We start from the raw sequence: 17,183 nt of genomic DNA on the forward strand, positions 1-17,183 counted from the left end.
GAGAAACACGCTTAGGTATTTACTAGGCAGCAAAGGAATGCAGGCACTCAGGAATAATGGGTTCCATTCCAGGTTCTGTGGGAGTGTTCCCTAGTGGTAATAGATTCTCCTGCCCTGCTTGTATCCCTTCTCCTCTCCTCTCACTAGATTATGCTGCCTCCTTCCCTATCTCCTGCCCATGTTTCCCCCTCTTCTCATATCACCCTCCCATCCTCAGCTTCCGTTCCCACCCCCTCCTTCTCTGTCCCTGTTCCATCTTCTGCCTCCCTCTGCGCCTGTCCCTATATCCCGTTCCCCCACCCCTCTGCATTTGAATCACTGACTCCTCTTTTTCCACTACCTGCCTGGGCACCAGCACGGAGAGACAAGGTGCCCAGTAACACAGAAGCCCAGGAGGAGCTACTGGTCTGTCTCATCTTAAGCTGGGGTTACGTTCCGCAGTCAGCGCGTGAAGCGAAAATCGCTTATAGTCAAAATTACATTGCGTATAATGGCGAGAGGAATCGCCCGCACTACAGAAACAGTATTTAAATTGTTTTTTTCTCTCTTTTTTTGTTTTTTTCTTGTTTTTGCCCAGCGCGTAAAGCTGAAATCGCGCATGTTAAACGCGCCTAAGATGCGACAGACCTGTATTGCAAGGAAACGTGCAGCCTGGGATGCAGCAAGCTCAGTCACTCTGGGAGGAGGGCACATGAGCAGTTCAGTCACCCTATAAGAGTGTGCAGGGGCTGGAACATGCCCAGTGCAGGTGGAAGGTTTGGAGATTTTAGCTGTCAAGCTTTAACAAGCCTTCATGGCTTATGTCTGAGGAGATTATTCAAAAGCTCATAACTTAGCCAAATTTGAGCGTTTTCTTATGGGAACAGTAAAAGGCACCTCACTGACACCCTGGTGACACACCTGCTCATTTTCAAGTCCCTGCTCTCAAGCACAGTGGCACGAAGGATTCTCAACACGACAGTTAAGAATATTTTTTTAACCTGGCAGAACGTATTTTTTACCCAATCTCATTCTCAAAACCAATACAACTGGTCTGGCTGAAATTTTCAGAACACATCAGCCTGAGGCAAACTCCCAGCATGGAGTATCAGAGGGGTAGCCGTGTTAGTCTGGATCTGTAAAAGCAGCAGAGAGTCCTGTGGCACCTTATAGACTAACAGACGTTTTGGAGCATGAGCTTTCGTGGGTGAATACCCACTTCATCAGATGCATGTAGTGGAAATTTCCAGGGGCAGGTATATATATGCAAGCAAGAAGCAAGCTAGAGATAACGAGGTTAGTTCAATCAGGGAGGATGAGGCCCTGTTCTAACAGTTGAGGTGTGAAAACCAAGGGAGGAGAAACTGGTTTTGTAGTTGGCAAGCCATTCACAGTCTTTGTTTAATCCTGAGCTGATGGTGTCAAATTTGCAGATGAACTGAAGCTCAGCAGTTTCTCTCTGAAGTCTGGTCCTAAAGTTTTTTTGCTGCAGGATGGCCACCTTAAGGTCTGCTATAGTGTGGCCAGGGAGGTTGAAGTGCTCTCCTACAGGTTTTTGTATATTGCCATTCCTAATGTCTGATTTGCGTCCATTTATCCTTTTCCGTAGAGACTGTCCAGTTTGGCCGATGTAGATAGCAGAGGGGCATTGCTGGCATATGATGGCAAAGATGACATTGGTGGACGTGCAGGTGAATGAACCGGTGATGGTGTGGCTGATCTGGTTAGGTCCTGTGATGGTGTCACTGGTGTAGATATGTGGGCAGAGTTGGCATCGAGGTTTGTTGCATGTATTGGTTCCTGAGCTAGAGTTACTATGGTGCGGTGTGCAGTTACTGGGGAGACTGGCAGGCTGTCTGTGGGCAAGGACTGGCCTGCCACCCAAGGCCTGTGAAAGTGTGGGATCATTGTCCAGGACTGGTTGCATGGAAAATTTCAGCCTCAATGGGTAACAATGGACAAAGTTATAAACATCTGGAACCAGGGGCTTATAATGGGAAGTGCCAGGACACCCTCATTATAGGTCTGTCTACCTGCGCCACCTATAAATAAGACCCAAATCCTGCAATTCTCACATTGAGCACAGGCTTACTGTGGGAGCAGTCCCACTGAAGAGAAAGGGACCAAGTGTGTTAGGGAGGAGGACAAGAAGCAGAGGCAGAGATAGATAGGATTTAACAGGCACTGTTCTACAGATGCACACCCACTGATACAGCACACACCTGCTTTGGGAGAGAGCAGGCTCTGGCTCTCAAAGGAGTCAGCACTCATCCACAGAGAATATCTAATCTTGGTTGATCTCTTTAAAAAAATGCTCCCTCCCGTCATTGCTAATATGCTAACACCCCAGAAATGGGATTTTAATGAGTTTTATTGCCATTTGCCAACTTCAGACAGCGGTGGCTGGCTGCCCTGTGAATTCCAAATGGCAAATAATAGTTAATAAAATGAGAGGATCAATTTCCAGCCTTTTATGACAGTCCACGTTCAAGAGTGTCTGAAGTGCTTTGGAAAATTCAGATTAAAACATAATGCCTGCACTTGGGGACGATGATAGAAGGAAACACGTGTTCCATTAATATAGCCAACAGGCTCATTCACAACCTTGAACTGTGAAGTGCCATGTCACGAACCACAGGGAGGCCACATCTCCTCAGAGGTGTTGTCACAATTGGGTCTCTGACCTTCTTAAGATTTAAAAGTCAAGCTGCGACGAAACTCTACTTTACAACCCTCAAAGTGGCTAGAAAGAGAAGACATAGGACCAAGATTTCCAACCCTGGATCAGACTTTAGTCACTGTTTGATGTCAGATGCTTAGAAAGAGATTACAATCTGTAATGCATCTAGCAGATTGTTGTACAATAGTGTAAAAAAAATCCTTAATACCCGTGCTCTAGCAGTGATGGGAGCTATCGCCTGAGTGTATTTTGTAGGTGTCTTTAAAAGAATTATTAAAGCTTGTGAAATAAACCTGACATCGCAAGCCATTGGAGAGAAGGCAAAGACCAAGGGGATAGTCTGTGAAAGGGTCAGATTGGTAACAACTTATGATCTGTAATAAAATTCCTTATTGAAGCTTGGGGAGATACAATGAATCCCCCACCTGCGGGGATGGTTTCCTCTTTCGAGATGCTCTGATCTTGAACTAATGAAGCCTTTGGAATTGTTGTCATGTGGTAACATAATGGTGGAGTTTTCTTTGGAGCTGAAAGAGATCCCTGTGTTTGCAGCTGGCCGTGACATTCCATTTTTGGGTCATGTGGAAGGGGCTGATTGGCTAAAACCAATCGGGGAAAGAGAGCTCAGTGGTTTGAGCGTTAGGCTGCTAAATGCAGGGTTGTGAGCTCAATCCTTTGAGGGGGCCATTTACAGATCTGGGGCAAAAATCTGTCTGGGGATTGGTCCTGCTTTGAGCAGGGGGTTGGACTATATGACCTCCTGAGGTCCCGTCCAACCCTTATATTGTATGATGATGAATTCCAGCCAGGAATACCTCACTGCAGCCTGGGTCTTCAGTTAGGTCAGATGTCTATTCCAGCCCTTCAACATAGTCAGGAACCAGGTCCAATCTGGAAATTTAGCACAACTCAGGACCTTGCTCCAGTTCAGGGAGCCCATCCCAGTTTCAGAAGCTTAATGCAAGTTAAGCACTCAGCCTAGACTAAGACATAGAGCTGCTAGATTTTACCTAAGGGTTTCAATTAAAAGCCTTCCCACCTTAAGGTGGGGGGATTTATTTCTTGAGAAGCTGCTAGTGGAATATTGTGAATTAAATGAACAGATTTTGTGGGCTTGGATATTAGAAATTCTTTATTTTCTAATGGACCCCTGGCTTTTTTCCTTCACCCACAGCACATATGCAGTGACTAGTGTAAGGGTTGCCAGGTGTCTGGTTTTCAATTGGAACACCCGGTTGAAAAGGGACCCTCCCCAGCCTGGTGAAAATGAGCGAGTGAGCGTGGGGGAGAGCGAGTGACGGAGGGAGGGAAGATGGAATGAGTGGGGCAGGGCCTTGGAGAAAGGGCGCGGCAAGGGAGTTTGGTTTTGTGCAGTTAGAAAGTTGGCAACCCATTGCATTGGGGAGGAAAAATCAGTTCTCCTTAAACTTTCAATAAAGCACGTAGAGGTAATGAACAGAATGACACAAGCTCAACTGATCAACTTCAGGGCATGCTGAGGACACCCAGCACTTCAAGTGAAAGGGCCCTTAAACTAGTAAAATCAGAGTTAGAAGTGCTCTAGTGCTGGTAAGTTGGCCCTGAAGAAAATGAGATGTATTAATTTGCAGTCAGTCTGAACCCAGCTCGGCCTAGGGTAGCACCTGCTTTACTAAATGCATGCTCAGACTACAAACGAGTGGGAGAGGAGGACGTGTAATTGAAACCTACTGGTGAGAGCACTGGCCATACTGAATACCAGTGGACTGGTTCTCAACCCACAGCCGGGCTGCAGCTGTGTGCTAAAAAAATTCATAATTTGCCGCTTCCATCTGGCAAGGGGCAGGGATGGCTGAGGAGGAGAGGGTGCCAGACAGCCCTGCTGGGGCCTGGCAGGGTGCAGGAGAGAGGGGCTCTGGGGAGGTTTGTGCGGGACAGATAGTGGGAAGTGGGGGATTTGGTGAGGGTGCTGGGCAGCATAGGTGCAGGCACTAGGGGTGTGGGGATGTGCTGTAGCACCCCCAGGTTTTACATGGGGCTCCAATCCTGGCCCTACATCTGTGGTCCTGGCTGCCAGCCCCGCTCTGTGGAGGGGTCTCTGGGCATTGGGGTTTGTGAGGGGAGTGGGTCACCAGGCATAGGGAGTCAGGGAGGCACTGGGCAGGGGATGAGTGCAGCACGTGGTGTGAGTCTGCCCCCGAGGAGAAGGGGCACCCTGGCAGCGCAGGGCTGGGCGGGCCAATAGTTCTCAACCTGTGGCCCACCATGGGAAATAGTTGTATTCACTTCGTGCCGGGGGCTGGCTTCAAACTGATTAGTTGGCTCATGTCAACGTTGGAGATTTATAATCTCTGCATTAATACTGAGCTTGTTCAAGAGGGTAGCAGCTGTGTCTTGCTCCCATGACTGGCACACAGGACAAGTCCCTAGTGGCCTCTCCTCTCTCACAACGCAGAATTTACTCTGAACTTGGAGATTATCCCCTACATTCCCCAAAGGCAAACCTGACCCCACTCTATTCATGGACTTGGGTTGGTCACTCTGAACTCCATCAGCTGACTGAAGAAGTGATCCTCCAAATGCCAGGTTCCCTCAGCACAGTGCAAGGAGGTTCCCTCTTCTCCCACTACCCAAACAGCTGCTGGAGAATGGTGCCACCCACCCACTGGATTGATTTGCAAAAGGCACAAAGGGCAGTTAGGTTCCCAAACTGCCAGTTGTGTTTTGGAGCGCTCTTTTGTAGCACAGTTGCACAGGCTGCATTCTCATCAACCCCTTTTCCCCTTCCACCAGAGATGGCCACTGAGGCAGGAGCTGTTGTTAGCATGGGTGGCAAGTTTGTAGAAATTTTGATGGTGCCCAGAACCCGTCCCCCAACTCCACCCCCCAAAACTCCACCCCCACCTGCCTAAGGCTCTAGGCAGGGTTTTTGGGGGAGGTCTGGGGTGCAGGTCCTGGGCTGGGGATTAGGGTGCAGGAGGGATGCAGGCTTTGCGATGGAGTTTGGGTGCAGGCTTTGGGCTGGGGCAGTGGCTGGATGTGCAGGAGGGGGTGAGGGGTGCAGGCTTTGGGTAGGGATGTAGGAAGGAGGAGGTGGTGCATGCTCTGGGAGGGGGTGCACGCTCTGGGAGGGGGGTTGGGGATAGGAGGGAGTGCAGGGGTGAGGGTTGTGGGGCTGAGGATGAGGGGTTCATGATGTGGGGGGGCTCAGGGCTAGGGCAGAGGGTTGGGGCGTGGGGTGAGGGCTGTGGGGTTCATGATGCAGGTGGGGCTCAGGGCTGGGACAGAGGATCAGGGTGCAGGGGAATGAGGGCTGGGGCTGAGGATGACAGGTTCACGATGCGGGGGGGGGTTCGGGGGGCAGAGGATTAAGGTGCAGGGGGATGAGGGCTCTGGCTGGGGATGAGGGGTTTGGGGCATTGGAGAGGCTCAGGGCTAGGGCAGAAGGGCAAGGTGAGGGCAGCCTGCCACGCCGTTATTGGATGGCAGCCGCTAGGACCCTGGGGCAGCAGACAGCAGTTCTGCAGGGAGCCGCTCTACTAGCAAGCAGACAGGGCAGAGGCGCGTGCGCTGCTTTCTGTTAGGCAGGGACGCAGCGCGGCGGGGGTGGACACACAGGGGAAGGGGTGGCAGGCTGGGCTGGGTCCTGGTCCAGGCAAGGACGTGGCACGGGGGAGGCCCCCAGGGGCCAGGGCCCGATCCAGGCAGGGCCAAGGGAGAGACCCAGGTCCAAATATTGCTGGAGCAGGACACCCAGCCCTGAATATTCCTGGAGCCTGAGCACCGCAAATGTATATAACCTGCCGCCTATGGTTGTTAGGGCAGATGGGCTCTCAGAACTGGAGTAAGGTCCTGAGCTGCCCTAAACTTCCAGGCTGGAGCCACAGTGGGCCTGTTCCAGGGCTCACACATTCCCAGTGCTCAGGCCTTCCCTCCATTATAGACAATTTCTTATGCTTGGAAGCCAAGCATCCTTCAAACACAGACTACGTTCTTTAGAGTTGATTTTCCAAATGGCCCTGCTAACAAGATACAGCAGCAACATGAATTATTCAGCAGTATCTGAAGAGAATTCAAGTTCCAGCTTTGTTTCTGTACTTTCCAAATGAATAACTATCAGAGAGTGCAGGTTGAATTTCAGTTACTCAGTGTCATACCACATAATTATGCATCCATGTGCGCACAGACAGACTCTCACATACAGGAGGTAGATCTACAGACCTTTCCTGATCATATTGATACATTCTGAAAACCCTAGCTCCAGCTGCAGTTTAGAAAGAAAACTGTCCGTACTGTAGAAAGGTTGACATACCCTATACTTAGAGCCCTGCAAACCTGCAGCTAGCTGCTTTATATCCGCAGACCAACCTTCAGATGGATGCAGATAGGAATTTTGCATCCATGCAGGGCTCTACTCAAGCTTCTCTCCCTCGCTGATAGGAACAAATTAATTTCAATTGATAAGTCACAACCATTGGAGCCACAAGCTTGACCTGCTAATTGAAGATCAAACTTTTGCTTCTGCTTTGCACACTGGAACTAGCAGTAAAGATTCTGTAACAAGCATTTAGGCAGCAATTATGTTGATCATGCAGGAGGCTAATAGAACACAGCTGGCTTTCCTGCAGTCCCTGCCAGTAGGAACATTTTGACCAACACTAGACAATGAAAGGATGAAACCCAGGTCCTTCCACCCAGATGCAGGATTAAGACATTTTAGTCACTGTTCTTACAAGCAGGTTCTAACGTGAGATGATGGTCAGAACTTATTATAGGAGAAACAGAAAATGTTAAACTGAATACTAGTAAGCTGAGCCATTTACTAGAGAGGAAAAATCATTTCATGGTGCAGGCACAAGAGGAGCAGCAAGGACACCCAAGTCCTATTCACAGCTCTGCTGCAGCTTCCGACATGACCTAAAGCAAATCACTTAGTTTCTCCCTGCCTCAGTTTCCCCACCTGTAAAATGGGGATACATGAATTAACTGGCGAGTTAGTTCATTGGTGTTTGGAAGGGGAAGTGCTATACAAGTGCAAAATCAATTCACTGGGTGTACCAATCCGTTTCTCGGGCACTTGTCTACACTGGGAAGCGACATTGCGGAGTTACGGTAATGGTGTTAAACACAACTTAGCATTCGGTGTTCACAACTTGTGACACAATGTCAAACGACAGGCCTTGCTTGCAATTCGCCAGCATAGACAAGTCCCTTGGAAGAAAATAAAAAGGAAGTTCATGCCATATAAGGGCAAACAGGCTGGGCTATTTTAATAAAGTACATGCTTAGCATACTGCCCCGTAAAATTAGCAGTTTCTGTTGCGCCCATTTGAATCTCTTGGGTGCACCATAATCTTAATTATCCTTAATTAGTGCTTAATAATCCACTCCCAACCAGCTCCCATTGAGTATGATTTCTTGCAGATGAAGCCCTGTGAATTCGCCAATGCCACAGAAGTCTCCACACGTTTAGATACAGTGCTTGGAACTGAGGGATTACAGGGTCTGCGTGCCCGCCGCAGAAGGGCTGGTTCGGTCTCTCTCAAAAGCAACTTATTAGAAAGTTCTAGGAGGAAAAGGAGGAAAGCGAGTTAGGAGGTGTAGGCATAGATTTTTCAAAGCTGCCTCATGGCAATTAGAAATACATGGGAGCTGGACAGCTATTTTCCCTGGTGGCTTTGAAACCTCTTCTCCCACAATGCAGATTTATAGTCACCATGACCTCTCCTTTCCTGCTCAGGGGAGAAGTAACCAATTTGCACAGATCTGGGATACTTTAGAACCAGACATTCATTTTATGTTGCACATGCGACTTCCGTATCCTTATTTCCCTGCCAGCTGCCTTCTCTTTTGTTTTTCCCTCCTGCACCATTGCCATGACCCACATGTCTAAAACCTGGGCCCAGAAGGCTCCTGAAGGTCAGTGCTCCACCCAACAGCTTAATGGCATCAGCTAGAAGGCTCCACCTCTGGGCTCTGATTGGTGGAACACCCAATGTCTTGATTGACCTGTGCCCCCCCACCTACTTAAGCCAGGAGGAACAGGAAGTCATCTGTACAATTGGGCTCCACCCTGATCACTGAATGCTAACTGCTCCTGTCTCCTGATCCTTAACAGGCCTGATTCCTGACTCTCAGTTCCTGACCTCAGTTCCTGGTCCTGACCCCCATTCTGACATGGGAACCCAGTCCCCATCCTACACTAACCCCCAGGCCAAGCCACCTATGCCTTGGATCTGACAGGAGTTTCATCATTTACATGCCAAGCCCTTTGGGGGCTGGGACCCATGGCTTAAGGTCATTGATGAAAGGGCCTTGCACATTTTGGGTGCCAAACAATATTTAACAGTGTTAAATAATTAAGAACAGCCTATTTGTTACATATAAATGATCACAGCTGGTAACTATGGACATTTAACCCAAAAGGGTAAAATTTATCCAACATCTAAAAAAATTAAGTTTAATATAAAAATTGCATCATGGAAGCCTTTAATAAAATAAAAATAGACCTTATTTATTGAATAAAATAACAGAATACATGATCCAGGTACAGCACCAAATACAAAAGTTCTTTCACGGGGCAGATATACATACTGTGTGCTGGCAATATACATACATGCTGGCACAAAAAACACACACATCAACAGATTAGATATATTTACACACACACACACACACACACACACACACTTTTCCTGGTCACTGACCTGCTGACAATGTAGAAGTCAAATGGTAGGTCTCACTGATCAATGTTGGCTGTGACGACCTTATGTCAAAATACACTTCATTCCACAATTATTCAGTTATTCCATGGATAAGTGTAACCCCAGGTAAATGCACCCTGCTCCCTACCCCATTCATTTTCATTTAAATATAGTGGAAAGGCCCAACATTTAAGCTAATCAAAAAAAATTGAATAACGTTGTCCTGATCATAAGAATCTACAATGCGAGGACTTCAGCACTGATTAGTCTAAATTCACAGCTATTTGAACTGCCAGGTCAACCATTCGTTCTGAACACCAGGGACCAAATGCTGTTCTCATCAGGGGTAAAGCCAGCGCAACTCCATTCACAGTCAATGGAGTTACTCCGGGAGTAGATCTAAAGTGGAATTTTATCTCGGGTTTCTTGACCATTGCAGATGGGCATGTCATGCACTCCTTCCCTCTGCTCTGCCACAAAATGCCCTTTGCATTCCCTTGATTGAAGATGTGGCACCACACCAGAACTAGACTCCCACTGGGAGTGAAGGGGGACAGCATGATATGCATGTCAAATGCAACCAGGGGCTCCAAACGTAGATATGGCCACTTTTGCAACAGCCCTCTAAACATGATTATATGGCCAAGGCAGTTACTACAAAGAAAACTGTTTTCCCCCTCTTCTGAACCAGCAGCAAGCTGCTAATATTCAGAGAGCAAATAATCCCATGTTATCCAAGTGCTATGCAATGTATTTATTTAATCTATATTGTGTTCTGTGCAAGAGTGCCCACTGAACCAACCCCCCCCCAAGCTGTACAGTGTTGCATTAGCTCAGGGCTGACAACAGAAAAAGCTTTTAAACGGAGGTGGGGGAAGAGGACACAGATGACATGTTATCGCCCCCAACGGTACATGTCCCATTAGCAATCATTCTGACATTAGTATTTTACATGGCGTGCGGGAGGGGAGGTTGATGCAGTGCTAGGCTTAATTTGAACGGCCACTTCTACCTGGGGAAATGGAGAAGAGACACCCCTCAGTGGTCAGTCAGGATTGCCTAGCGGCCAAGAGCAGCATGTGTGGATGGGTGGGAGTGGCCGGGGGAGCAACACACATTAGTGTTCCATTAGATGTAACAATCCTTACGCTGGCTGGCAGGCGAGGAGAGCCCTGCTGATAACAGGAGGTAGCGGCTATCCGTTGCTGCCAACGTTCCATCAAACAGAAGACAAAGCCATGAGACTGTTCCCCAAGCCTCCAGCATGCAATGATGCTGGGTAGAAAAGGTGAGGTCCAATGATTTTGCATGTCAGTAATGAAATCAGACACCAGAGTAAGTTCTATACACACACAACGATTTTTTACACTGCACTCTTGCCATATGAAGGGTGCACGTCAGGCTCCATTCCCCAATGCAGTTCCATGGAACAGGAGCCTGCTGATCCTGATCTCGCTCACACTGATTTCAGGGCTGTTACTTGAACTTTACACCAAAGCAAGCGACATCAGGGTCAGGTCCTTGGTCTTAAAGGGACACTCCAGCTAGACATCAACTGGCAACTCACGAGCGTCCCCTAAGAAAACAGTAATAAGCCCTCACTGGCTGCTGGGCTTGCTATGACCTTCAGCAGGAAGGCTGCAGATGCAGCAGGTTTTGCTTTGCAGCTGCAGCCACTCCAATGATGTGAGTGGCAGTAAAAATGTAAAGGGTGGGGATCTGCAGCTAAAAAAAAAAAAAGCTACCCCACCACACGACTGGCTTGACACCAGGCCTGGGCACACTGGTGTAGAGGTCTCGACAGCGTATGCACCCTGTGCTGAACTGAATGCAATTTCTATACTGCGACTGCACTGCGGGGAAAGAGGCTACATAAGTAGCCTCTGCACAATAGCAGGGACCCAGGGGCAGTTTATGTATTGGAGCTCATCTCCAGATGGCTTCTCATCCTGGCATTTTGTCTTCTCTCCAAAGAGGTCTAAAAAACCAGAGAACTGTAAGCCCCGCTGTTCTCCAGTGTCAGAAACAAGAAGCGAGCATGCCAGATTTGCCTATATTTCCTCAAGTTCAGTTCAAACCAATCACAGTGTTCCTTGCTGAAACCAGGCCCGGCTCTCGGACCAGCTGGGACCTGTTCCTAGAATCTGTTGGCTGCACTGAGGCTGCAGGGAGAGCAGGGTATCTGTGTGGTGGGAGAGGGGATCTCTAAAAGGAAAGGTGTGCCCCTGGGGAGGACACACTTTGAGGCTTTGAAGGATAGGTGATAGAGAATGGAAAAGAAGCTTGGCCCACACCAGGGGTTGGAGAGGTGCCAATATGCATTGTTTTGGTCAGGCTGTTTTCAGGGAGATATGAACAATGCTCTGTGAAGAGTTGTTTGCTTCAGGAAACAACCTGAGAAACAGGGGCTGATGAAGGAAGAGAACTCTCCATTTAATGAAAACATCTGTGTTAGGAATGTACACGGAGAGAGCAGCACAGAAAATGTAGGTCCACAATTGCTTCCTAAACATCTCCCTAAGAGCTCCTGGAGACAGAAGCAGCTTTTGGGGAGTGCAAAAGCACAACAGCTCCATTTACCAGTGTACCCTCTAAAACTAACCCTTGGTACTGCCACAGCATAAATCGACATCTTCCAGTAAAGCCCTCGGGGTCAGGCACTCACAACCCAACCTCTTGGGTACAGCAGGACCTGCCAGCCGTGTTTTGGAATTGCCTTTAAAAAAAGAAAATGCGCACAGACTTCATTTCCAGGCCTGCGTTAGGGCTGCAGAGGTTAGCAGCTAGGTCCTGCTAGTTACCTACGACAGCCACTTTGCAGCCAAGGGGAAAATCAAACCCTGCTCCCGTTCTAATTAAATGAAATGCTCCAGCCATTGTATAGACCAAGCTTTCCATTGCTACACTAGTCCAAGAGCTCAGCGGTTTTGGATGGCTTAGAGACAGCATCAACCTTCCCTTCTGACCATTCATATTACAGCACAGGGCTTTGGGAACAAACCTCTGTTGATCACCTGCTGCAAGTCTGGCTTCCAAGCTTCTATTTCAAGATGAATACACATTGGCCCTGTCATGCAAAAAAACCACCCTAGCAAATAAATAAGTTCAGTCCAATGCACGTTCAGACTGTGCTTTCGTTTAGACACGAGATTAACTAACCATCCTGCTGAGGCATCAGCGGCACCTTTAAAAAGCAATGTAAAGCTAAAAAATAAATCACTAGAAAGTCAGCCTGGATGGGTCTGCGTGCTGAAGCGCATACTGGGATGCTATTTGATTTCCAGCCGTCGCTCTACGAACACTCCATTCATTAGCACTTTCATTCAGATGTGAGTGATACCTTCCTCTTACGCTAACCAGAAGGAAGAGATTTTTAAGTCAAACCCTCCACCCAGGTCCAAGATCGCTTACTCTAGTCCTTTGGTCATTGACAAACTGTTACAAGCCGCATGGATGAGAGCTATGGCGTCCTGACCAGCCTCGCTTTACCAAAGCATGACAATGACAAAAGCTTTAAACAGCTTATCGCTGTCTAGAGATCTAGCGTGAAGTAAAGGGAAATGAATGAAAGAGGAACACAAAAGAGACAGCTCCCTTCCCTCACTAATCAAACCAAGTGGGTAAAACAGATAACGCATCTTCCTACTTAGCAAGTGGTGGGACCCCAACTTAACTAGCCGGAGAACAAAAGATAGATCCAGCAAGGGAAGAGAAGAGGAATGCAGGCTCATTATAACAATGTGCCTTCAGTTCTCCTTGTCATGATTCAGCATTTGTGCTATCAGTGATTTATAACAGACAGTGAGGTAGCACTGCCCAGCAGGGGCGTAGCTACGGTGGGTGTAAACACAAGACATCCCTTGTAGGCAGGGTGCGTTCCAGGGGGAAGGGGAGTGAGCTTAAAGTACTGGCAAGGGGACATCCCTGTCCCATGCCCTGTTTTTGAAGAAAAGGTGCAAAGGAAAGTGGGCTCCTAGTTCAAGAATAAAATAACTGCCTAAGCAGTTAAGTACTTTGGAGCCCCCAGCCACCCTGCTCCGTGCGTACCTTGTTCCTAGTGCTTTCGATAAAGCCCATATCCCTTATACAGAGTCCACAAGAGAGGCGTGGGGGGGGGGAGAAATCACAACTAAACTTAAGTCAGGAATTTAGCACAACCCCCTATTCCTCTCTGAAACCCAGACACACACACTTGCCTCATCCCACACTGGACGGAGCCGGAGATAGGGTGTGGCGGGGGATCTAGGCCCAGACGGGGTTTGTAACATGGCTTCCAATCAACGTTGCCATCTAATGCTCATGTGTTTGGCCCCTGAAGCCAGAGAGCGCTCTGCCCACTGAGGCCTGGCTTACACACAGCGAGTGTCAGACAGGGCTGTGATGTCAGCCTGCCAGGGCAGCGCACACAAGAGATTCCCTCTCCTTGTGCAGTTTCCTGCTCCCTTTTCCCCTTGTTGTCACTGTAACTTTCCAGGTTGTACAGCTCTTAGGGATGAGGGCTCTAATGTGTCACTCAGTGGCTGGAGCTGCTCTGTTGCCATGAATTAAAGTGCTCAAAAAGAGCTGGCACCAGAAAAGACTCTGAGATTCTCTTCTTCTGGGCAGAGCGGAGTCTGGAAGGGTAGAGGTACCCTTGGTTGTGAAGCAGTCATCTAGATCCCTGAAACAGCCCAAAGGTTTCTCCCCTCCCCTTGGTACTCTATAGTTTAGAAGCATGTCCACTTCAAAACTGCAGTACCTTAGCACCTGTAGGTATGTCATCTGAATCTGCCAGAAGAATCCCAGTGGAGCAAAGGAAGGCTCTCCATCCCAACCAGGGGCTGCAAGTCATCTCTGCAGGGCTCCCAGACCCAAGCAATGAGACCCCCAAAGTGGGAACTGCATGCTAAGAGGAGAAGGAAAGGAAATCAGGGTCCTGTCTTTTCTGGTTGTGCACTCACTCTCATTTCTCCTGGACAAATGCCTTTAAAGAGAAGGAAGGGAGATTCGCCGCCATGACTCTGATGAAAACCCAGTGAGCAGCGTTGCTGGAGTGGAGCGGGAGAAGGAAAAGGGGTCACTGTACCAAGGCACTGGTGGTGTTAGAAATGGGGGGGGTGGCCAGTGCCCAAAGGGACTCGTAGGTGCCCACCACAAACCCAGCAAAGCCCAGGATGCTGATCAGGATGTCTTTGGCGATGGTGACGGGGTGGAGACCGTCTGAGTAATAGGTGGTGATCTCCAGCAGGGGAGGGATGATGAGGGCAAGAGCACTGCTGCTCACGGAGCCCACCAGAGAGATGACGATGTCCAGGCGGGGAATCAGGATTGCCAGCAGGCCTGAGAGAGAGAGAGAGAGAAACACAGGGCTGTTAGTACTGGCACCTGGAGAGAGACCGCTCTCCTCTGAGCAGGTGGGGACAGACAGACCACCACAGCATAAGGTGAATGAGGCATCAGGGGTCTGTGTTTGGCCCCCTGGATTATCTCTCTGCCTCTGCCCACAAATCAAAGCAAGCTCTGCTGAAAGCCAGCAGCCTGGGTGTCTCTTCCCGCCTCCCTCCCCAAGACTGTTAAAGTGACAACACACGTCTAGGGTACAGAACGACCCAATCCAGGCACAACCTCCCCCGAGGCAGCATTGCCTGTTAGATAGGGCACTCCGGAGCCCTGGGCTTTACTCCTGGCTCTGCCTATTGAGTGGCTGTAAGCTGGGCACGTGAGAGTCTCTCTGGGGATAGCACTTGCCCACTCATCTAAAGCTACAGATGACGGGCGCTGGGGTCATTAACCAAAGCAAGCAGTAGCTTTTCAGAGGTTGGTCTTTCTGAATGGCCCCTTGGCGCTGAGTATTTAGAGGCCATTAGCTCTACCTTGCCCCAGTGTGCACACAAGCTATGAGGAGACTTTGGCAAACCAGTAAAGTGCCTAAAACCACTATGGCTTATTGTTAAAAAGCAACATAGTCAGCAAGCAGTAATGTGGCCATTCAGCTTGACCAAGGCGGGAGGGGGGTTTTGGGTGCCTCAGAAAGGGCAGCTTGACCCTGCGTCCTTCCTGATAAGAACTGTGTTGAAGTTGCTGATGCATGCTTTTTTAAAAAGCAGGATGTACCCTCAGGAATGTCTACTCGGGTCCCTAGGCTGCAGACTCTGGAAAAACCCACACCTGGTTAATCAATAATCAGAAGGAACCTCTTGCTTGAGCATTGAAACTGCTCACTTACCAAGGTTTAAGGGACATGTCATTCTATCACTAATGTATAAATAAAAGCCTGAGATAGTTGGACTTGTTTGGGGACTCTTTTTGGACTCTCCCTCTGGATTCATCTCACGGTCCCCACCAGCAGACGGAAGATTTGGCCACCGGAAGCCTGCCGCAGTGTCACCTAAGAGCCACACTCAGCTCTGGTAATTATCAAGGGTTGGGGTGTTTTACTTATCTGTTGCGGACGTGTGTAAGTGCTTGAGACTAAGTAAAGTTTAGCTTTAAACAAAAGCACTCATGTGTTGCCGTGTTTGTGCCAGCCATCGATTGGTCAGACGGCCGTGCCTCCCCTGATTTATTTCCTGACACAGAGTAAAAATTACCAAGAGCTTTGGGTTGAAAGAAGCCTGCATAACAACAAAAGTGGCTAGAGAGACTGTGACCAGATTTGGGAGGGGGATGGGACGACTCTTCCTCCAAGAGTGCACTACGGCGCCACGGAGAGCCATTGTGCAAAGGGATTCGGCATCATTATTCCTGGACTCACATATCATTAAAATGATGACACACACTGGACAGCACCCAGAAATCCCCATGGTGGCAGCTTCGTGCCAGGAATTGGTCAGGTTCAAGGTCCCAAGAACACTGGCCACTATCTTTTCCCAGAAGAACAATGACACACGGCCAAGCCCTCTCCCCTTCAGTCTGGGGAGCACGGGGTCCCCTCAGTGGCCACCAGACCAAGGTGTCTTGTTTGAGCGAGAGTCAGAAGGGTGACGTGCTCCCAGCTGGCTAGACCACAGAAAGGCTGGCAGCCTGAAGGGTGAGTGCCTCCTTGCAATGGGGAATGCTGCTCTTCAGCAGAGCGTAGGTTCCTTCAGAGCAACAGGTCATGTCAGACAACAGCCCTGTACAAAGGAATAAGCCTCAGATTCCCAAGCATGTGCTGTCAAGACTCCCTGGGCATACAGGGGCAAGTTATTTTAGAGTTTAAGCTTAAGCCCCATCTACTGCCAATGTAACCCTCCCCACCCCTCCATGAGTTCTGCTGCCTCTGCAAGAAGGTGGAGGGAAGATGGGGCTGGATCATTAGTGCACAGGGCAGCTTGCAATGGAGGTGCGGAGGGGTGACGCAGTGCTCTCACCAGTCAAATATTTACACATGCAAGGGCCCCCTGTGGAACAGAGGCCTGCTGGCTAGGGTGAAGCAAGGCACCAATGTGGAAAGCAGAAGGCGCAGCCCACTGGACAGGAGGAGTTCAGACCGCTGTTCGGAAACGACATTTTGAAGTGAGAGCCATTAATGGCACCATGGCAATAGGACTGGGCTACTCGCAGAGCCTCAAGTTAAATGAGACGCCTCATAAAACTATTTCTATAGGGCCTATGGTTGTGGCAGTGAGACACCCACTTATGAACAGGAGGCGCATCCCCGGAGAAAAAGAGCTAAAACATAGCTTGTTGCTAAAGACCCAGGCCTTTGGCATCATGCCCTGGAGGTCTGCTGGACTCTGGCTCCAACAGGCTACAGAGGGGAGCGAGCCTATAGCTGAGAAAGCCAGGCACACACAGGGCCAGACAGCCAGAGTCCCCCAGCCAATCTTCACAGCAGTGGCAGAAAGCCGAGCTAGGCACTAACAGAGAAACAAGCCTTG

General features: G+C 49.1%; 1 protein-coding gene across 7 annotated transcripts in view; it reads right to left on the bottom strand.

The window, feature by feature from the left end:
- Positions 1 to 8,017: 8,017 nt before the first annotated feature.
- The window catches only part of LOC127055030 (proton-coupled amino acid transporter 1-like), a 47,888-nt gene continuing 38,722 nt past the window's right edge, over positions 8,018 to 17,183 (bottom strand). For 4 of the 7 annotated variants that reach the window (XM_050961580.1, XM_050961579.1, XM_050961581.1 and 1 more), the window contains 3 exons: positions 14,474 to 14,661; positions 14,081 to 14,227; positions 8,018 to 8,204 (listed from right to left, as the gene is read on the bottom strand). In XM_050961580.1, coding sequence (XP_050817537.1) covers positions 8,181 to 8,204; positions 14,081 to 14,227; positions 14,474 to 14,661 — 359 coding nt within the window. In that variant the 3' untranslated portion in view covers positions 8,018 to 8,180. Of the gene's footprint in view, positions 8,205 to 14,080; positions 14,228 to 14,473; positions 14,662 to 17,183 lie in introns of those variants that run through there. The other 3 variants (XM_050961583.1, XM_050961582.1, XM_050961587.1) reach the window with 3 other exon arrangements.

This window comes from Gopherus flavomarginatus, chromosome 7 (genome assembly GCF_025201925.1).
Source record: "Gopherus flavomarginatus isolate rGopFla2 chromosome 7, rGopFla2.mat.asm, whole genome shotgun sequence".
Taxonomy (NCBI): Eukaryota; Metazoa; Chordata; order Testudines; family Testudinidae; genus Gopherus; species Gopherus flavomarginatus.